Source organism: Pan troglodytes, chromosome 1, assembly GCF_028858775.2.
Source record: "Pan troglodytes isolate AG18354 chromosome 1, NHGRI_mPanTro3-v2.0_pri, whole genome shotgun sequence".
NCBI lineage: Eukaryota > Metazoa > Chordata > Mammalia > Primates > Hominidae > Pan > Pan troglodytes.
Genome location: NC_072398.2, coordinates 165,389,703 through 165,413,439, shown reverse-complemented (window position 1 = coordinate 165,413,439; position 23,737 = coordinate 165,389,703). Strand labels below are relative to the sequence as shown.

The following is a 23,737-nucleotide window of genomic DNA, read 5'->3' as shown; positions in this document are numbered from 1 at the left end:
TGTAGCTTTATAATACATTTTGAAGTTAGGTATTGTTATTCTTCAAAATATGTTCTTCAGTTTCAAAGTTGTTTTGGCTATTCTAGATTCTTTGCATTTCCATATGAATTTTTAGATTCATCTTGTCAATTTGTGTAAAATAGCCTGTTGAGATTGTGAGTAGCATTGCATTAAATCTGTAGATAAATTTGAGGAGAGCTGGCATATTAACCATATTGAGTCTTCTGACCCATAAGCACAGTACATCTCTCATTTTAGTTAGGTCTTACTAATTTCCGTCAACAGCATTTCATAGTTTTCAATGTGCAGATCCTAAACATCTTTTGTCAAATACATTCCAAAGTATTTCTATTTTTGATGTTATTGTAAATGATATTTTAAAATAATTTCTGTTTCATCAGTTATCCAATATAAATTCAGTATCATAAAATTATTCATATTTCCTTATTATCCTTTTAATATCTGTAGACTGTGCAGCAATATCGTGCTTTCAGTTTTTATATTGTTAATTTGTGACTTCTGTGGTTTTTCCTGGTCAGTCTATGATACGGTTTGGCCATGTTCCCACCTAAATCTCATCTTGTAGTTCCCATAATCCCCATGTGTCATGGGAGGAACCCAGTGGGAGGTAATCATGGGGGTGGTTACCTCCATGCTGTTCTTCACTGTTATGGCGGTTACCTCCATGATAATGAGTGAGTTCTCATGAGAGCTGATGGTTTTATAAGGGGCTTTTCCCCACCTTCACTCTGTACTTCTTGCTGCCACCATGTTTGCATGTCCTTCCACCATGATTCTAAGTTTCCTGAGGCCTCCTCAGCCCTGAGGAACTGTGAATCAATTAAACCTCTTCCCTTTATAAATTACCCAGTCTTGGGTATTTCTTTCTAGCAGCATAAGAATGGACTAATACAGTCTGGTTAAAGCTTCTTTCATGTTTTAAAATCTTTTAACCAGCTTTTGGCTTTCTTGCTCTTTGTGTATTATTTTTCTGTATTCTATTTCATTATATTCTGATTTGATATTTATGATTTCTCATCTATTTTAAAGTTTGGTTGAATTTGCTCTTTTTTTCTCCTAGTTTGTTAAGACGGAAGCTGAGGTCATTGATTTGAGACTTCTTTTTTTTCTCATATAGGCAGTTAGTGCCTATATTTAGTATTAAACACATTTCCCTGGAATTATTGCTGTAAGCAATATCCTACCTTAAAGAATATGTTGTATTTTAATTTTCATGTACTTAAAAATCCTTCTAATTTTTTTTGATATGTTTTTTGACCCAGGAATTATTTAGTTGTGTTCAGTTTCCAACTATTTAGGGCCTTTCCAAATATCTTTCTGTTATTGATTTCTGTTATTAATCCTATTTTTGTGTGACTGGAATCGTTTAAAATTTATTGAGACTTGTTTTATGGCCCAGAATATGGTCTTCCTTGGTAAATGCTTTTGCAAAGAATGTGCATTCTGCTATTGTTGCATGGAGTGTTCTCGAAATGTCTATTAGGTCAAGTCAGTTGATGCGTTGTTCACGTTTTTATCCTTACTAATTTCTGTCTATTTGTTATATCAATGGAGAAGAATGTTACATCAATGATGAAATGAAATTAATCAATAATTGTGGATTAGTCTATTTCTCCTTAAGGTTCTCTCAATCTTTTGCTTCATGTATTTTGAAACTCTGTTATTGGGTGCATAAATGTTTTGGATTGTTATGTTCTCTTGGTAAATTGATCCCTTCTTCATTATGAAATGATCATCTTTATCCCATGGAATATTCACTGCTTTGAAATCTACTTTCTCTGACGTTAATATAACCATTACAACTTTCTTTTGACTAATCTTATAATGGTATATCTTTTCCCATTCATTTCCTTTTATTTGTGTTTATAGTTAAAATTGATTTCTTGTAGGTTGTTTATAATTGGGTCTTTTTAATCCAGCATGATAATCTTTGCCTTCTAAATGGGATGTTAAGGCTGTTTGCATTTAGTGTGAAAAATTATATGTTTAGGTTTAAATCTTTTTATTTCTTTTCTTATCCTATTTTATTATTTGTTTCCCTTTCCTCTTTTTATGCCTTCTTTTTGATTTTTTAAATGATTCTACTTAATATCCTTTGTTGCTTATTAATTATATTTTCTTGTTTTATTATTTTAGTGGTTGCTTTAGCATTTATAATATTTGTCTTCAATTTATTATAGTCCAAGAGATAGTATACCTCTAAGTGATATCATACCACTTCGTATAAGAACATTACAAATTTCTCCCCTCCCAAGCTTGGTACTAATGCCATACATTTTACTTTTACCTACGTTGTAAACTCCACACCACGGATCTATTATTTTTGCTTTAAACAATCAATAAATATTTATCATTTTAGTTAAATTTCATTTCTTTGTGTGAAACCACATTTCTATCTGCTATCATTTTTTTTTTTTTTTGCCTGATGGATTGCCTTTAGCATTTTTTTATAGTGCAAGTCTGGTGGTGATGAATTCTTTTTGCTTTGGTATGTCTGAAAAAAAAAAGCCTTTATTTCATCATTATTTTGAAAGCTGTTTTCGCTGGGTATAGGATTTTAGAATTGCAGTTTTTCTTTTATTTGAGTACTTCACTTTTATGTCACTATCTTTTTGCTTATGTTATTCCTGATAATTAACCTGCTGTAATCTTTATCTTTGTTTTTCTAATGTAGGGTATCTTTTTTTTTCCAGATACCCTTTAAGCTGGGTGTCCCAAATAGTTTACTTCAATTTGTATTTAGTATCCTGCTTTAAAAGCCTATCCAGTATTTTCATATCTGTTTTAATATTTAGCTCTTATTTTTCAATATAGGCCTGAAGTGTTAGAAGATTCACCTCTGGTTCCCCCAAAAGGCAGTTTTCAGATGGTTCACTGCAATTGCAGTGTTCATGAATGTTGTGAATGTCTTGTGCCTGTGCCAACAGCCAAACTCAACGACACTCTCCTTATGTGTTTGAAAATCACATCTGGTGGAGTAATTTTCCAGTCACCTCTAATGTCAGTTCAGCCCATAAATATGGGTAAGTTATGCACTAAAATGATGATAATAGGTCTGAACATCAGTCATATATAAAGGTTAAAAATTGCTTACAAAAATATTTGCTAGCTCATCTCACTTTGCTTAACACTGTAATGATGGTAGATGTAGTACTGGGGGTATTAAGAGTGGCTTCTAGAATGATTTAACAATGGTATGTATATCTCTGCCATTGTCACTTAAATTCTGTTTTGAAAACTGTTTTCTTTCAATCCTGGATCTATGTAATGGATGTGTATTGATTGGATATCACTTTTTCACATCTCAGATAACTATTTTTGAAAATAATTAGAAGCATGTTTCTTGCCTGAATTTATTCCTTCAATAAATATTTCTTAGAGGCTCATGTTTGTCAGAGACTGCGCTAGGAGCTGGAAAAAGAGTGGGAAATTAGACATAGATCCTACCTCAGAGAGCAGGGACAAACAATATTAGGCAGAGACAATGATAAAAGAGTAAATGAGTAATTTACTGTACAAACATGATTACAAAAAACTTCAAATAATAGACAACACTCTGTTTTCTTTGTGCAAAGATCCCCCAAATCTCTTTTTATCAATTTAAATATACAATTACAAATGTGAATAATACAGGCAAATGTTAGCGCTATGTATTTAATTGATTAATTTCATTTAATTATATATAATTTAGCAGTTTTTCTCCACTTATATTTCCTGAAACAATTATATGCAAACTCTTTATGTCTGATTTTGCATCATTGGTTTTGACATCACTAGAGCCGCTTTTCCAAGTATCTGATACAATTTTCCATACAACTCAAGCTTTACTTCTTTCTAAGTTACTCAAGATATAGCACTTTTTGAAACTGTGTATGACATCATATTTTAACATGAAGACTTTCAAATAATTTGTCCTGTAGGGATATAGTTGTGATCTCCACAACATAATTACAATGGCATACAAGCAATTCAATCGTGAAGTTATACCATAGAGAAAAAAGTTACAAAATCTTTATTCAATATCATTTTCTTTTCTTTTCAAAACTGATTCTACCTGATGATTTTTTAGTAGCATTTAGAGTCAACATTGAGTGCATTGTTTTTCAAAATGAAGTAGGTAAGGGAAAGTGCTGTGGAATTTTTAAGAACTTGAAAGCTTTCTTAATTTTGTCTTTATGCAAAGATAATTTTGGGGAAAAGTATTTCCTTCTATTTGAATATATATGATAATATCCCCAAATTATATGTTCCATGAAAAAAATAAAACTGGTGTGATGGAGTGTCAGGGACTATTATTTCTACTATGTAGATCAAAGAAGATCTCCTTTAGGACATAGCATTTGAGCTGAATGAAGAAGAGATATCCATGCAAAAATCCAGAGCAAAAGGTGCTCCAAGCAGGAAGAACAATATTCACAAAATCCCTAAGATACAATGAACTTGGTAATTTGAGGAACAAAACAGAAGACCTTTGTGCTAGGAGTGAAAGAGATATGAGAGTATTAAGGGATGAGGTCAGAGTTACCTGGTCCAGAGCATATTGTAGGCCAGGGTGGAGAAGTAAAGAACTGTTTTGGTTTGGATCTGTTTGTGAGATGGTGCTGACTGGACTGTCTAGTGGATGGAGTTGTAGAGTGTGAAGGACAGAGGGGTATCAAGGATAACCTTTAAATTTAGACCTGAGCATCTAGGTGAACAGAGACACCAGATACTGAGACACGGAAACTCAGGGAAGATTAGGTGTGTGTACAGAAATCAAGAGCTCTATTTTGGACACATTGTATTTGAGATGTCTATTGGAAACCTAAGAGACGTTGAATAAGAAGTTGGACATATGAGTCTAAAGTTTAGGGGAGATATATATATTTGGGAGTTGTTAGCATATCAATGTTTATAGTATTGTATGAGATCACCTATTTAGAGTTCAGGAAGAGAAAGACTGAGGGGTTATCAGTAAGAATGAAGGAGTAAAAGAGTATGTTGTTGTAGAAGCCAAGTGAAAAAAATATTTCAAGAAGGAGGGAATAAGCATCTGTGGAGTGCTGCTGAGAGGCCGAGTAAGATGAACAGGAAATTGACATTGGGTTTATTTTTGTATTTCTAATATTAATGCATATTAATATTGTCAACCTAAAATGTATGACAGATACCAACTCTATAAAGCAAAAAGTTTATTTGGCAGTAGTAGGGGATTGCAGTTCTAGACATGCATGCTATGGAATGACTATGACACATCCACAGGGGATTGGAGTAAAGGGGAAGCTTGAAAAGACATATAGGAGACCTCAATGTAAGCTGTTTTGAACAAAGATTATTGGTTACAAGAGCTTGCTGCAGGGGTTGGCATTAGCTCATTGGTGGAGACAGCCGTTGTTAGGCAAATGTCTCTGTGCAAGCGGCTTTTATGGAATACTGTGGTTTTGAGGAATTATTTACGTTGTTCCAATGTAGGCATACATACATAAGGGGACTCCTTCATGGCCTCCCAACTCCATTGTGTTAGGGTTTCACATTAGTAACTCCAGTTTGATACTGATAACTTTTACAATATGCAGATAGGAAATGTACAATAGCTTGTAATATTGTGATTTTACTTTTCTTTGGTATATATTGTTTTCCCTTTGGTCATGGGAACACAGTAAATTTCACCTGCTGTTTCCAGACTTTTGTGTTTAGCTGTCTCTGCTTTAAAGTAACTGAAATTTATAATATGTCACATAAAGTAAAACCTCATTGATTTTGACTAAAAGAGGAAAATTGTGACCAAATTCTTGAAAATATAGAATGTGAAAATTATCTTATGCTCTTTATTTATTGAAAATAAAATTCAAATCAGTAAGTGTTTCAATTTAATGATAATTTCTATGTACATGAATAATTCCTGTTAATTGTAAAAACCTTGCTAATATAGAGATGAACAAACAAGAAAATGCATCGATTTTCTATCACTTTGGCAATCTTTGTATTTTAACTATATCAGGAATCCAAGTATAAATGTGTGTTAAACTTTCAAAATTTAAACATTAAACATTTTTAATATTCTGAGAAACTTCATCCCTACTTCTGATGACAAGCCAGGGACTGCTGATGCTGCATTTATTGCATGGGAATATTTATGCTGTCAGTTATTTGAGTAGGTTTGTCTAGATTATAGTGATCTAAAATTAATAGACAAGCTGAATTTTGGGTAGTTTTATGTATTTCCAAATAGTGTTCTGCAAAATGCTTTTTTCCTTTTTAACCACTAAAATAATTGAAGTGGGTGAGGTTCAGGGGAGACTTCAGATAAGTTTGAGGATGCTGGGTTTAACGAAGTTAAGTGGGATTCTTATAAGGGGAAATCACATTTAGCAAAATAATCTCATTTATTGATTCATAGTCTTTACCACTTAAGGGGAGAGAAATGAATATACATGGATTGCTATGATAAGGTACAAGGACGAGACCCAGTATTCAAGCTTGTTTCGGTTCTATAATTAGTCCTTGGATAAAGTCACCTTTTAAGTACTTGAAAGGCAAGATATGATGAAAATTTATTTGATTTGATTTTATTCAGCTATAATTGTCATGAAAATTCTTGACTTAAAAGTATTCTCTTTTTTTTCTTAAGTGAAGCCTGATCCACCATTAGGTTTGCATATGGAAATCACAGATGATGGTAATTTAAAGATTTCTTGGTCCAGCCCACCATTGGTACCATTTCCACTTCAATATCAAGTGAAATATTCAGAGAATTCTACAACAGTTATCAGAGAAGTAAGTATATTTTAGTAAGTAAAATGAAAAGTTGAGAAGTAAATAAAGACCCTCTTAAGTCCCATAGCAATTACCCTCTGCATACTAAATATATACATTTCTTCTAAAGCAGAGTGAATTATAATTCAACATTTCATATTATATATCATATACAGATAGATATACGTATGTATATATATGGCTATAGGAAATCTAGTTACAGAAACTTGAATTCATAATTACAATTATTTTCCACCAACAGACCACTGATTTCATCTTTTTTTTAATTGCTCAATCTATTTGAATGTTTTTCTGAATGTGGCAACAGAAAGATTTTTGCTTGGCTAATCATTAGTTGAGCTTCTGAATCTTCTGCTAGCCCGATCTGTGCACATTCCTGTAAAATCCAGTTTTAGCAAAGAACTCTGCTAGGTCATTTTAGCAGGAACACCCCCACCCTGGATATCTGATGAATATTTGATCAGATTTCTCATCCTCCACCATTCCCCAAATGATGTTTGATCACCATGGCCTGTCTTCAGCAAGAATTCTGTTAGGTCAGTTTAGCCAGAATCCCTCTTACCATGATGTTTTTGCTTAGTAATTTTCTATCTACTCCCTCCTTCTTGGCTATAAATTCCCTGTTGTCCATGCTGCGTTTGGACTTAGCCCACATACCCCGACCCACCACAAGACCCCATTGCAGTGCTCCATATACCTATTGTGATGATTCCAAATAAAGTCTTCCTTACTTCCTTTCTCTTTTTCTTTAACAGTTCGTTCCGTAAGTATTTATTGAACACCTGCTACATGCCTGGAACTGTTCTGCTTGCATCAGGATACACTGAGATAGCAGGACAGGATAAGAGGAATGTGGGGGTGCTGGTAGGGAATGGAAGGTTGCAATAATAAATGGAGGTTGGGGAGGGTGACATTTGAGCAAGGATGTGAAGGAGATGGTGATGTAGATATCTGGGTAGTTGGGTTCTAAACAGGGACAACAGCAGTGCAAAGGATGGTGTGGCTGAGGGCAGTGAAGGTGACAGCAGTAGTGGTTGAATTCAGAGGCCAGCAGGGGAAGAGAACGTGGAGCTCAATGAATGGCCTCTTGGGCCATGTGAATACTTTGGCACTTTACTTTGTGAAACTAAGTTTCATATAATTTAGAAGTAAAAATCAGTCTTTTTAGAACTGGCAAAAAAATTTAAAACATTTTATTTTCACAAAGAGAATGATGGGAATCCTCAGTGTCACACATGGAGAAAACAGAGTTAAGGCTTCTGTGGGTTTCAGCTTTCTCATCTGTAAACTGGAGATAATTTGTAAACTTGAGGATTTTAAATAGGAGTTATTAATATCTGATGTTGTTTTATGCATTCCTGATGCTTTTCATAATTTTTAGTCTGTGACATGCTCCCCTTACCCCAAGAGCAGTCATTAGAGCCAGAGAATTTATTAACTTTGGAGTACATTTTTGGGAAGCTGAATTTTGATCTCCTAGGCTCAAGTGATCCTCCTGCCTCTTTTTTTTTTTTTTTTTTTTAAGATATGAGGTATCACTATGTTGCTCAGGCTGGTCTTGAACTCCTGGGCTCAAGTGGTCTACCCACTTCAGTCTCCCAAAGTGTTGGGATTACAGGCATGAGCCACCATGCCTGACCAGGCTCAGGTTCTTAAGACTTTTCATGCCCTTCTGTACAGGGACACTTGTAGTTCTTTGTCTACCCCTGCACAGCATTTTCTACCAGGTGTGTGTTATAGGTGTCAGTAGTGGCTTAAAGCTTCCCACAGATTTTAGCTGCATTTCTTAAAATTCTAAAGGTCATATATTCATCATGATTCAATTAACAGTATTTGCTAATTATCATTATGATTTTTTCTTGGACCCATGGGCTATTTAAAATTTTATTGACTAATGTGCAAACTTTTTTTTTGGTTATTGATGTTTTTTTTAATTCCACCGTGGCCAGATAACTACTGTGTAAGATATTAATTCTTTGAAATTTGATGAGATTAGCTTATCCTCACTTTTAGTAAAGGTTCCACATCAACTTGATGTTCTGATGTTTTAATATAATATTTAACAGGCTGACAAGATTGTCTCAGCTACATCCCTGCTGGTAGACAGTATACTTCCTGGGTCTTCGTATGAGGTTCAGGTGAGGGGCAAGAGACTGGATGGCCCAGGAATCTGGAGTGACTGGAGTACTCCTCATGTCTTTACCACACAAGGTAGGTTATGTAATAGCCACTTCTACTGGGAGGGAAATATATTTCCTGAACTTGCCTTTGTATAGTATAAGCATCTTACATTTTGAGGCCTTAAAATGAAAGGAGGAACACAGTATCAACTTCCTTGTTTAAACTTTGAACAGGCCAATTTGTGAATTAAAATTCTGTCAGAGCCTCTAGGCTTGTGTGTTTCTATTGCAGTATATTGTAGGATCACTTTTCTTATTAAAAAGAAAAAATTAATATAACAGCTCCAAATTAACAAACTCAGAAAGCCATTTGTATTGATAATTCCTTAATTTACATTTTAAAACCAAGCATATTTATTTGACATAAAATTCAAATATTAACGTTTTTACTTTATATTATATAATAAATGAATTATTTTTACTCCAGATGCTTGTTTTTGAGAGTTTTCAGTGCCAGTGTTCATATTTTAAAGGTTATTTTTAGCATCGGAACATCTACAGTTTATTCACAGCTTCTTCATGCAGCTGATGCGCAAAGTTTTGCATAGAGGCTCCAGAGGCTTGGAATAGTCCTAGACCTGTTACATGCAAAGTTGTGACTATAGAAAGACAGTAGTCCTTTGGCTGGTTGTCCGATCTGTCAAAAGGGCAAAATTTTTCTTGTTCAGACTTACTGAGATTGATTATGGCCTGTACAGAGATAACAGGTACCATGCAAATATCAATCCATTTAACAAGTTTACTTGTTGATTGCTTACTATTTTAAAAGCATTGATTCGTCAAAAGGCAAGTAGCGATAGTAGTTTAAGACATTGACTTTGGAGTCCAACAGAAGTTTATAGGAGTTCTGGCCCCACCACTTATTTGGAAAGTTTCTTAACCTTTCTATGCCTTAATTTCCTTATCTGTAAAATAGGGATGTTTTACATGGATATGAAATATCCATATAAAATTAAATAATGAAATGAAATAATTAACATTGGTCATGTGAAGAAAACCATTATTGTTTTCTTATTCTGCAAATTAAAAATTGCATAGTATGTCATATGCAGATAAAATGTGTATCTATATTATTAAAATTTTGCAAATTAAATATTCAATATCTCATATCAATTTCAATAAATTTATCCAGTGTAAATTTCACAAATTGTCAGGTTTTTATTAACTTAGTTTTCTTATTTTAAGCTAATATTTTAGCATCTAATCATGTAAAAATACTATGACTTTAATCTTATTTCTCAGTTAAGCCTTACTATATGTATTTGATTTCAAAGTGAAATGCTTTGAATTTTCTTGTCATCTTTAAAATGAAAAACTTCAGCTTAATCCATGAAAACTCAATTATATTTTTTATTTTTAAATAAGAATTATTCTGAGACTTTTGAGGCAGTTGAGTAAGGAGGTTGTGGCGCATACTGAAGGTAGGTTAAGATAGGTTAATGTACTAGGTACTTGTCCACAGTAAGTAATGTACAAGTGAAGCTTGAGTGCCACCTCGGCTAGGATTATACTCAGTCACGCTCATAAATCTAATGGTCTGGCTTCTGTGCAGTAATTTTATGCTACTAAGTTTTTTCCTGTTTCTATTTGATTATGGACATACAAAACACAAATGTTTTGTATGAATTGTAAATATATAGACATTGACGTTTACCACGCTATTACAGAATAAAGAAAACTTAATAAAAACCAATTAAAGTATTTTTGTTTCTGTTTTTAAGGGTAATCCCAAGATATGTGTGAAAACAAATTTTCATAGTCTATCAACAGAAAATGATTTACCTTAACTTTACAACTGAAATGTACTGACGTTTTTGCAGTGCACTGTGGTGGAAATAATTTCTTCCTATGTAAACCATCATTTACTTGTATCTTGCATGTCTTTGAAAATGATAGGCAAATGAAATTTACAACAACAGAGGACTTTAAAAATAGTATAGAATCATGTGTAGGCATTAAAAAAATCATGTTTTAGGAAAATATCGCTTCCCTTTACCCTCATCCATAGGATATTGGCATTAAATAACTCAAAATGATAGTACAAACCAGTATTTCCCATTTTCTCTGCTTTGTATATTGCTGCATTATCATTCATACGACATTCCTATTTTTTAATTTATATCTCGTATCTTTACCTCCTTACTTGAAATTTTTATGTATCCAAACAAGACAATAGCGGCAATCATTTTTACTTCAGGATTTGGCTTCATAGTGATTTGTTTTAAGAACTTGTCCTAGGTTTCACTGATTCCCAAAGCAGGGTCTGTTGGAAAATATGTCATTGTTGAATTAAACTATATTTTGTTTTAGTCACTTTCCTGCCTATCAGTTAGCAAGTGACAATTACTGGCTAAAACATATTTTATGATGAATAAGCCTCTGTGTTTAGAAGATAGTAAAGACATTCATGGAAGCTCAACTCACTTTAGAATGAGAGCACTCGGGACACTAGATAACTGTACACAAACAGGCAATTTCAGCATTATCCAGTTTTTAAATTACACTCATTTTATTTTTGGCAGTGTAACTCTGGAATGTGTTGTGAATATTTTTCGATGTGGTACAAATTACTTACAGAATGTTTTGTCTTCATCTGATATCCTTTCTTCCCTCATTACAGATGTAATATACTTTCCACCTAAAATTCTGACAAGTGTTGGGTCTAATGTTTCTTTTCACTGCATCTATAAGAATGAAAACAAGATTGTTCCCTCAAAAGAGATTGTTTGGTGGATGAATTTAGCTGAGAAAATTCCTCAAAGCCAGTATGATGTTGTGAGTGATCATGTTAGCAAAGTTACTTTTTTCAATCTGAATGAAACCAAACCTCGAGGAAAGTTTACCTATGATGCAGTGTACTGCTGCAATGAACATGAATGCCATCATCGCTATGCTGAATTATATGTGATTGGTAAGAAAACAGGTTTTGTTCATTTTGTTCCACAACTTAAATTTTCATTATGGACCCTCCTTATATTAGAGTCCTGTTAAAGATGTAAGAAAAAATTTTTTTCATTGAATTTTTTGGAGTTTTTGCTTTATATTAATATTTTAATATGTTTCAAATAGATGTCAATATCAATATCTCATGTGAAACTGATGGGTACTTAACTAAAATGACTTGCAGATGGTCAACCGGTACAATCCAGTCACTTGCGGAAAGCACTTTGCAATTGAGGTATCATAGGTACGTATTATTTTTGCTGTTTTGTTTTTCTGTGTGCACAGTGAGATAAAAAATTTTCTTTAGAAATATTACAACAGTAGTCTTACAGATTATTTGCTTCCTGAAAGAGGAAAGTATAATATAATGAATCAGGAAATTTTTGAGGGATTATATAAATTGGTGATTCTTGAAAAATATTCACACATGAGGTTAAAAAATTGTAATTTGTTTTTACTTCAAATTATCTTTTCTGAAAATCAATCAATTCCAAAAAATTTGTATTTTAACTCTTGAATGAAATGCAAGAAAATGTTTATATATATTTTAATTTGACTTAGTTGACTTGAGAATGTGAAAGATTATAAAAGTTTCATATCGTTTGGCTAAACATTAATGTTTTGGAAAAAAGAGGTAGAAACAGATTATAAGAGATAATATGAATGGTTTTTAGAACTGAGTGAGATTATTTAGGAAATAAATACTTATGGTTAATAAAGGGTAATGTGTTCTAATGAGAAGTAATTTGTGCTTGTTTATTTTTACTCTTCTATGTTTTAAAAAGAATTCAAGGCATCGTCTTATAGTGTTCCCTTTCTTTCTAAAATCATTTTATCTAAAATGATATGACCCTTGATTATATAATAGATTTTTATTTTTAAAAATATCCCATAGTAGTATTCAAGTAAATATATACTGCTGTTAAACACTGTGTCCCAATTTGTATTTTTATTTGTAGCGGAGACTTTCAATTTGTATAACATGCTCATTTATTCTTAAAATATAAATTTTCAACTAGAAAAATAGATCCCTTCTCTCAAATACTGTGATCTGAAGTCTATTCCTAATGCTGCCAGTCTCTTCTTATGTAGCGTTAGGGAAAAAATGTGGCAATTCGTACATTTCTCAAATAGCTGCCTTCATCCTACCTAATATGAGTATTTTAAAATCAGTAGAATTGTTCATGATATGAAATTTTACTTTTATAATCTGTCTTTACATTCTTTTCATGGCATTTTCACATTAGAAAAGGTGTTTGTGGAAAACTATTATGTTAAGCCCCATGCCTTGTTTCTCTTATTAACATTTACAGAATAACTATGAAACTACATTTACTTGGGTGGGTTTCTTAACTTCCCTAAGCCTCAATTTCCTTGTCTGTAAAACAGAGAGAATAATAGGACTTACAGTGTTTCTGCGAGAGTTAATGACATATTTCATCTAATTATAATCACATGATATAATTTCTCCTTGTAAATATTCAATATATGGTTTTTGCTGTCATGATAATGATGCCAACTTTTCGATTTCAAGTGTACTAGTACTGTGCTTCTACTTTGTTGTTATTTTCTACCCCCAGATGACCCCTCACTCCTCATTGTCATTTTTGCCCACGCACTACCATTTATTCACACACACACACACACACACACACACACATTCATGATTGTAATTTTGAGAAGACAAGAAAAAGAAGTGGTATAGAAAATAGAAAATGACAGAAGAATATAGATTTTTTAGCTTCTTCTAACTTCCTCACTCCCATCTCTTTGGAAAGAGTAATTGCTACTTCATCCATTTAAATATAGTATTCAGAGCAAACATTGGCCCAAGAGGTTATTTCAAAGAAGAGGAAAAAGACTTTATGTCAAGTTTGTCCAACCCATGGCCTGGGGCCCCATGTAGACTAGGATAGCTTTGAATGCGGCCCAACACAAATTCATAAACTGTCTGAAAACATTAGGAGATTTGTTTTGCAACTGTTTTTTTTTTTTTTTTTTTTGGTTCATCAGCTATCGTTAGTATATTTTATGTATGGCCCAAGACAGTTCTTCTTCCAGTGTGGCCTAGGGAAGCCAAAAGATTGGACACCCCTGCTTTATGGGTTCTGAGGTGGAGTGTTGGCTAGGACTCACTTATAAAATTTTTTTAAAATTTTCTTTTCTGAGAAAATGAGGAATATACATGGTTATATAATTCACATACATATCTGAAATTGGTATTATATTAACATATTAATTTGAACTAGAAAATTATATTCACCACTCGTTTGTGGTGAAATTTAATTCTTTCTTCAAAGTGTGAGGAATTTGCCTTCCTTGCCATCTCGGGAATGCTCCATGACTACTTTCATCTATATTTTAAATATTCTATCACTAATATATAATCTTTGTTTAATTTTCAAATTATTGTAGGTTCTGTCTCTAACTGGATCATTTTCTTCTTTTTAGAGTATTTATTTCATTTGCATCCCTGCTTAGTGTCTAATGAAATATTTAATAAGAGTTACTGTCAGTTTCTGTGGAAAGATATAGAATTGGGAAAAATTAAAAAATGCCTTTCTAATAAGAATGTCTTTTTTTAGATGGAGTGAAATTGTCTGTATTTTATTTATTTTAATTTAATTTTATTTAATTTTATTTTGTTTTTGAGACAGTCTCCCTCTGTCGCCCAGGCTGCAGTGTAGTGGTACCATCCCCATTCACTGCAACCTCTGCCTCCCCAGTTCAAGCGATTCTCCTGCCTCAGCCTCCCTAGTAGCCAGGACTACAGATGTGCATTTGTAGAGACAGGGTTTCCCCATGTTGCCCAGGCTGGTCTGGAACTCCTGGGCTCAAGTGATCAGCCCGCCTCAGCCTCCCAAAGTGCTGGGATTACAGGCATGAGCCACCACACCGGGCCTCCTGCCTGTCTTTTAAACTTGGGGTCCCCAGTCCCTGGGCCATGGACCGATACCTGTCTGTGGCCTCTTAGGAACCCGGCCACAAAGCGGGAGGTGAGAGAGCAGCATTACCACCTGCGCTCCACCTCCTGTCAGATCAGCAGCAGCATTAGATTCTTAGAGGAGCAGAACCCTATTGTGAACTGGGCATGCGCTCCTCATGAGAATCTAATGCCTGGTGATCTGAAGTGGAACAGTTTCATCCCGAAATCGTGAACCATCTCCCATCCCCCATTAGTGGAAAAATTGTCTTCCATGAAACCGGTCCCTGGTGCCAAAAAGGTTGGGGACTGCTGTTTTAAACAACAAATCAGAATTCTCAGATAGCTTCTTGTTGCTTTTATTAATGTATACTAATTGACTATTTTTGTATCTTTTAAAGGAGCAGCCTTTACTGTTCTGATATTCCATCTATTCATCCCATATCTGAGCCCAAAGATTGCTATTTGCAGAGTGATGGTTTTTATGAATGCATTTTCCAGCCAATCTTCCTATTATCTGGCTACACAATGTGGATTAGGATCAATCACTCTCTAGGTTCACTTGACTCTCCACCAACATGTGTCCTTCCTGATTCTGTGGGTATGTCAAGCTGCGTTGTGTCTTCATTTGTGTTAGCAGATTTGTATGCAGATTGATGCAGATTTAATGTTATATTTTGCCATTTTCTGATCACATTAGATTTTGAAAAAAAATTGTTCCTCTTTACAGTGGTATTGAGAAAATCAGCCTTAGGAAGTTTTAAAGTTTTGAATTCATTTCAAATTATTTATAGCAGACTTTTTTTAGCAATAGGAATATTTTCTGCACACTATTAGATGAAATACATGGGTCATTATGAATGAATTTTAGTAATGTTTTTCTAAATAAGGCATTATTTTATGTTTTTGTTCCAATGTAGTTATGAAAACATGTAATATTTGTAATCCAAAGGTTTAATTTGAATATTCTGAGGGTCTCAGTAATCTGAGTACTCATAACTCAAGCCTTTAATTTGTGAGGCTATGTGGGGCACAGAAGCATTTAAAATAGCTAAATTGAAATGGAGGAAATAGACAACAATGACATACATTATATTTTAAACATTCTTTTCAAAAAACTTTTGATTTCAAAGATATTAAGAGGGCCCTTGGAAAATGTGATATATTCTTTCCAGTTCATTGTGAAATCTCTGAGAAATGATTGTGCAACAGGAATGCAAAAATATCTTTTGGTGCTGTTACATACGTATAACTAAGGAAGCTTTTGTAAATCTTTTCTAAATGTTTGTTTTCAATATAAGATGTCTAAAAACAAAACAAAACTGGGATTTTCAGTGAATTTTCCCCTCAAATAAAATATTCCTCAGTAGGAAACATGTTAGAATAATGTTCCATAAAAATATTAATATATACTATTTTGTTGGGGGATTATGTCAAACATCAATATTTGAGTCATTATTTTTCAATTAATTAATACACATTTGAATTAAAACCTATAACCAAAAAATACAGGATAAGATTGTCTTAATTATAAGATTTCTTTTTCAATGTAAAGTCCCAATGAATTCTCTCCCCACTGTTTAATTCCATTTTAAGTGATTTTTACTGCAGTGATACTTAATATCCTAGGATAGCAAGGAACCCTCCTACACTCCCCCAAACATGCACAGATAATAACACACTCACTTATAAGATATGACAAATGAAGCCTGGATTCAGTAACATATGTTACTTGAATAACCTATGGTGTTATCCTTTTCAAAACTAAAATAACAAGTTTAGGTTGGGCTTATATTGCCTACTTAGTACTAGAAAGTAACTCAACGTTGGGATCCAAATGCCATCTCCACTTATTACTAGCCTTTAAATCCGGACTAGCCACACAGGCACTATGTGTCTGTTTTGTCATCCATAAAATGTAGACAGCTCCTCACACCTTCCCAGCATGGGTATTGAGGGAATCGCGTAAACTATTGAACTTCAAGCATATCCTTTCTGCAGACTGGATATTCACTGCCAGTCTGCAGAAAGGATATGATTCATATGATTCAGTTAATTGCAAACACAGATTTAACCTCTTACAGTCTCTTGAATATTGATACTTCCTTTCCTGACAAGAAATTATCAAGAGGTGAAATACAGTATATATCATCTTCCTGGGTTGGTGGAGAATGTCTTTTTGTTCTATGAAGAATTGAATAATCATGATAAACTTTACATGAAGGAAAAAGTTTAGGTATTTTTGTTATCAACAGTCAAAAGTATTATTGTTGATTGCTTAAAAATGATTTTAAAATACCATATGAAAGGGAGACTATACCTTTACACAGTGTTGGTTTTTGGCAAGTGAGACTTGGAGCAAGAGAATGATAAACACCCATATTGTGCCAATCCAGGTATTAAATTTTCCCTGTGAATCATAACAGTAGCATGATTTATAAGACATGGGGAAATAAATCAAGAAGGTAAACCCTGGAACTCTATCTCAGTTCTCTCTTAATTTTTCTTACACAGAGTGTCTACATTTGGCCTTAGTTATGGTTTGGGTTATTTAGGTTTCTTTTTGTTGGTGGTGGTTTGTTGGTTGGATGGTTTCGTACATTAGCCCTTCAGCTTCCCTTTTTGCTACTGCAGTTGTTTCCTGCATATTCCAGCCAAGGGCCATCTCTCACTTTAGATTGTCCACTGGCAGGGGTGACTGTCAAAATAATGACCAAGAGGAGGGCCATTCCAGCTGCAATCCCAGAGGCCTCTGCTGTACCAGGCATTGACCTTTTAGGTTCTGAGCCGTGGGCAGGTGTGGAGGGCATCCAACCTGAGCAGTTCTGGAGGAGATATTCCTCAGGAGAGCACCTCTTTACCAGTTGGTATGGATGTACTTAATATTTTTAACAACTGTTTTGACATACCAACTGAATATATGTCCTCTAAATGGAATCTTCTAGTCTTAGTGCAGATAATCAAGACATGACTATGTAAATGTAGTGTGTATCATAAAGTTGATGCTTGGAGTCATAACAGAGTTAGGGCTTCAGAGACGCACTGTTATGCTTGGGCTTTCAGGCTTTTAGTTTAAAATATGCCACATTTCCATATTGCCTTTTATTGTCAGGAAGATTGGCCCTCAAAGTTAAAAATTAAGAACTTGGGGGAAAACTTATGTAGTGAATCTAAGCCTAAGGTAGTTTTTACTTTAGCTCTGAAAGCAGCATCATAAAAAGGTGATAGGAAAACAGGGAAGATAACCTTTTTCTTTGCATTTCTATGATTTTTTACATTACACCTTTAAACATGTCTTGTTATGTACATATATGAATCTATTTTAAAAATCACTTGCTATTCAGATTGTCTTTGCCTCTATTACTGCCCATTAAAAGCCTGTTTTCCTCAGATTATAGAAAACCAAGGCTTTGCTCTGAGAGACTATCTCTGACCTTGACCTAGAAATATTTAATGATACACAGCAGCATAAGAGTTTCACACTCACACATATGGAAATTGATGCAGTCCATGGGTTTTTTTTTTTCCTTTAATTAAAGTTAAATGGACAACAGTTTGTTATTGATATTTAGCATGTGTTCAGCATGGTATCTTTTTTTTTTTTTGAGACGGAGTCTGGCTCTGTCACCCAGGCTGGAGTGCAGTGGCGCAATCTCAGCTCACTGCAAGCTTCACCTCCCGGGTTCACACCATTCTCCTGCCTCAGCCTCCTGAGTAGCTGGGACTACAGGCGCCCGCCACCACGTGTGGCTAATTTTTTGTATTTTTTAGTAGAGACAGGGTTTCACCGTGTTAGCCAGGATCTGCATGTTATCTTTTGCTTGCAGAGCCAATGGTTCAATTTCTAATCAGGTACTACTACTAGCTTTCAGAGTAACATGAATAATGTATTGACTTTTTTCAGTCAAGGCTATATTTGCAAAAAAGAGATAAATCCCTCTTTTAATATATCACATAAAGTAATAGGGAAACAAATGAGATAATGAGTGAGAAAGTTATGAAGAAGATATTGCTTGATGAATACAGATGTATGAAAATATAACACAATGTTTTTAGGCATTATTACTATTTAAATTACCATCACTTAATACTATTGTAAAAATTTCTAGTGAAGCCACTGCCTCCATCCAGTGTGAAAGCAGAAATTACTATAAACATTGGATTATTGAAAATATCTTGGGAAAAGCCAGTCTTTCCAGAGAATAACCTTCAATTCCAGATTCGCTATGGTTTAAGTGGAAAAGAAGTACAATGGAAGGTACCTTTTACTTAGAACTTCAGCTTTCCTCATTAAATGCTATTTTTATAATATGTAGGAGTTTAATTGCATTAGATTAATTTTATTGGCATAAAAGTACATTCTCCTGTATTGTGTAGCTATTTTCATTAAATAGATTTATCTAAGTCTAACTTTTTTAAAGAACAAAGTTTCCTGAAATCCATCATTCCCTGAAGTGTGTTTTACAGAACATTGGTTGCATATTATGTTCCTTGGAAAAAGATTAAATGGCTAAATCAGTTTAGGAAACCCTGTATCACTGTATCGTCCTTGTGTAGTCACGGTATACATATTACATATTCAAGGTTTGGAGAGGTCCTTCATTAAAGAAAAATTTGTGACCTTATTTCATCTCATGTTCCCCAAACTAATTTTTCCAAGAAACTGTTGTTTCTCTAACATCTGTTGATATCTTTTAGTACATACATGTTTAATGGAATGCATTTTGGAAGAAGCTGCTTTTCAAACAAACAGAGTCATTCCCGTAGTGGCAAGTGTGCCTATGATGGCATTCCACATCAGCTTTGTGATGGCAGCCTGCAAAGACCTAGAAATATCAGAAACCCTTATTGTATCATTAGATCACAATGATATCAACTAAAACAAATGTGACAGTTTAGCTGCTGTTGAAGGATACTGAATATCAGCGATTTGCTACAGTAGGTCCTATCTAACCAATACGTTTAAATTCTTTTTAAATTCTTAAAACATCTTTGTGGGTAGAGGATTAGTGGACAGGGATTAGTAGGAGGGTAAGAGAGTGTTTGGGAAACAAGGTTGCAAGTAAACCAGTTCAAAATCTTGTCATCATCTGCAAGGGAGTGACAAGATAAATAAGAAAATCCTTGACTTGAAGGAGTTTACAATCCAAGCCTAATTGTGACTATTTCTGAAGGCAGAAAACACAGAATCAGTTAATTTTGGTATAGTGTTAAGGTTTAAAATAAAATGTACTTCAGGGCCCTTCAGATACATATGTGTTGGTAATGATCAATCTAATGCTTTGACTTATTTTACAGATGTATGAGGTTTATGATGCAAAATCAAAATCTGTCAGTCTCCCAGTTCCAGACTTGTGTGCAGTCTATGCTGTTCAGGTGCGCTGTAAGAGGCTAGATGGACTGGGATATTGGAGTAATTGGAGCAATCCAGCCTACACAGTTGTCATGGATATAAAAGGTCTGCAGAGATTTTGTAAATGTGTTTTGAAAGTGCGTAAGTGTGTGCTTCAAATATGGCTGAAAAGTATTTCTTCAAAAACATATACACAACTTGTCATTTTGCAGTTCCTATGAGAGGACCTGAATTTTGGAGAATAATTAATGGAGATACTATGAAAAAGGAGAAAAATGTCACTTTACTTTGGAAGGTATTCCCAATTTTAATATTATTCTTAAATTGTATTTTTATACTCTTAAAATTTTACTTCATGGTCCATAATCCTGTTATTAATCTTCGGAAAGCTCAACAATCCTGTATTTCATTTCATTTATGAGATGTATTTAAAGAGAGCTAAGATGTACAGTGGCTGAAGCACTGGCATAGTGTTAGGAGACTTTCATTCTCTTAGCTTCACATATTGTAGTTACGTCAGTACTATTTTGGCAAAGTTACTTAGACTCTTTGGGCCTCAGTTTTCTCAACTGTGTAAATGTAATATTGAACTAGATGATAGGCAGTGTTTCTTGGAGTCTAAACGTTGTATTCATATTTAATCCTGAACAATGTAAATGTCACCTTCCCCGCACACCCCAAGGGCATCTAACACATGACAGAGTATTCCATTTATGTGATGGCATAAAAACAGTGGATAGTCCCATATATGATGGCTGTTTAGCCTAGTAATTTTCAAAGCATCCTCTCCCAAATGAACTGATTTCTATTTCAAGTGAATAGTTTATTTGGTCAGTAAATGCCAAATTTAAGATTGACTTGGGAATACAACACATGAAGTCAAATAGTCTTTCTGTCACTCCAAATGTGAATTGTAAGTTTAATACCCAAGGTTGAATGAGCACATGTTTGAAAATGGTTTCCTGATGTAAGACCAAAGCCTCTGTAAAAGTTGTGATATGTAAGAATTTATGTTCATTTGGTTTCTAAATCCAGTTACTCTATAATTTCATTTGGTGAATAATCAATGCAATTTCTAAAGTCTTCCATTTCAATATTTCTTAAAATAATTTTTTATTCTTTTATTTCATTTCTTTTATTATTGCTCTCCTTAAAAAATTTAGTTTCTTTTGTTATTGCTCTCTTTTCTTTTTCTAGCAAACCATTCCTTCAACACATTTTAATATTTCCAACTTAAAGTTAGCATTAGAACTGACAGACATTTATGAGCCATTTATTGTATTCTGAACACTTCATACATATCTCCACCTCCCGGGGAATTCAGGACCTGTATTCTGAGAGATTGAGCGGGCGGTTGAACCCACCGCGGAAGGGGGCACTGCTGAATAAGAAACAAGAGTCTTGCCCGACAGATTATTTTTCTCATATTTTTGGTTTTATCTCCATGGGCACTGTTCCAGATACCTGCGAACTTCTACAGTGAAGGATAGGCAGTGATGTTCCTATGTTTGTGGTAGGGCCAGCTATGAGCAGAATTTAAGTAGCTTTTCTTTTTCTTTGATTTATCCTCTCAGAGCTGTAGTCAACAGCCCTTTGGCCTAGGCTACAGTTACCCTCTCCCATTGCAACATACTCTAGAACAAAACAGTTGTCTTTCTCCAGACAGTTCTTATGTTTTCCTCATATCATGGATTCCACATTTCCTCAGCAATGCTGCCAATAGAAGTTTCTGTAATGATGAAAATGGTTTATATCTGCATTGTCCAATATGGTAGCAACTAGCCACACGTGGTTATTAAGCACTTGAAATGTGCCTAGTGTGACTCAGCAACTGAATTTTAAATTGTATTTAATTTTGATTAATTTAAATTTAAATGGCTGCAAGTGGCTAGTGGCTATCTTTTTGGACAACAAAGCTCTATGGGTTCTTTAGGGATGATTTGTGGGAGGGAGACAGGACCCTTGCTAATCTACCATCTTTGCAGAACCTTGAATGCCTTTTATTAGTCAATTTGCCTTTCATTAATTTTGTTTTGTGCTGTTTTGTTGTGGTTTCCTAAACTGAGATAATAGTTCAATGATTACAGTTCTCCAAGCCTATTCCTCTTAAACCGGGATAAGATTTGCTTAAGGAGTAAGCCACAAGGCCACAGGATAAGTATGGCACTTTTTTAAAAATATCATTTCTCTGGCATTTTTAAAATAATAAACTTTATGTTAAGGCAGTTTTAGAGTTACAAAAAGACGGCAAAGATAGTACAGAGAATTCCTATGTATTCCCACACCAAGTTTTCTCTAGTATTAACATCTTAGGCTAGTATGATACATTTGTTACAATTAATTAAACAATATTGATATGTCATCATTAACTCATCTGTAATTTATTTCAAATCCAAATTTCCTTAGCTTTTACCAAATGTTCTTTTTCTGGTTCAGGATTCCATCCAGGATAGCAGATTTCATTTAGTAGTCATACCTCCTTATGCTTCTCTTGGTTGCAAAAGTTTCTTAGATCTTCTTTGTTTTTATGAACTTGACACAATTGAGAAGTACTGGTCGGGTATTTTGTAGAATCTCCATCAAATGGGTTTTGTCTGATGTTTTCTCATGATTAATTTAGGGTTATGGGTTTGGGGGAGGAAGATCACAGATGTAAAATGCCATTCCATCACATCATATTAAGGATACATTCTACCAATGTGACTTACCATAGTTGATGTTAACCTTGCTCGTCTGGCTGAGGTAGTGTTGTCTGGCTGAGGTAGTGTTGTCTGGCTGAGGTAGTGTTGTCTGGCTTCACACTGGAAAGTTACTCTTTTTTCTCCTTTCTCCATTTTAGTTTTAAAAATGAAGTCCCCATACTTAAGGAGTAGGAGTCATGTTCCACCTACTTGAAGGTAGAGGACCTACATATATTATTTAGTGTTCTTCTGCATGGGAGATTTGTCTGTTCTCCCACATTAATTATTTTATTTATTCAATCATTTATTTATATTAGTATGGACAATGAACATTTATTTTAGACTTGGTTTGTAATCCAATACTAGTTTATTTTGTTGCTGAAAATATTCCTGCTTCAGTCATTGGGAGCTCTTTTAATTGACTCATGTTCCTTTGACATGCCCCCGTCATTGTGGGGTTTTTTATTTTAATTTTTGAGTACTGGTAAGTTCGACTTTATTAAAATTAAAAACCTCTGATCTGGGAAAGACTGTCAAGAGGATGAAAAGTTAAGGCACAGACTGGGTGAAAATATTTGCAAAAACACACATCTGATAAAGGACTTATAACCAAATTACACAAAGAAATCTTTAAGATTCAACAGGAGAACAACCCAGTTAAAATGAAAAAAAAAAAAAACAAACCAAGTATCTGAACAAAAACCTAGCCAAAGTAGATATACAGATGACAAATATGAATATTAAAAGATGTTCAACATCATTCATCACTAAGAGTTGCAAATTAAAACAAGATACCACTCCACACCTATTAGAATGGCTAAAAAAAAAAAAAAAAAAAAACCTGACAATACAAATTGCTGGTGAGGATGCAGGGCAGCAA

General features: G+C 34.1%; 1 protein-coding gene across 8 annotated transcripts in view; it reads left to right on the top strand.

The window, feature by feature from the left end:
• Positions 1-23,737, top strand: part of LEPR (leptin receptor) — a 209,072-nt gene that overhangs the window by 162,435 nt on the left and 22,900 nt on the right. For all 8 annotated transcript variants that reach the window (XM_001161937.6, XM_016920109.4, XM_009459920.5 and 5 more), the window contains 9 exons: positions 2,836-3,044; positions 6,632-6,777; positions 8,844-8,988; positions 11,578-11,868; positions 12,027-12,144; positions 15,225-15,424; positions 18,933-19,081; positions 20,122-20,281; positions 20,389-20,471. In XM_001161937.6, coding sequence (XP_001161937.1) covers positions 2,836-3,044; positions 6,632-6,777; positions 8,844-8,988; positions 11,578-11,868; positions 12,027-12,144; positions 15,225-15,424; positions 18,933-19,081; positions 20,122-20,281; positions 20,389-20,471 — 1,501 coding nt within the window. The remainder of the gene's footprint in view (positions 1-2,835; positions 3,045-6,631; positions 6,778-8,843; positions 8,989-11,577; positions 11,869-12,026; positions 12,145-15,224; positions 15,425-18,932; positions 19,082-20,121; positions 20,282-20,388; positions 20,472-23,737) is intronic.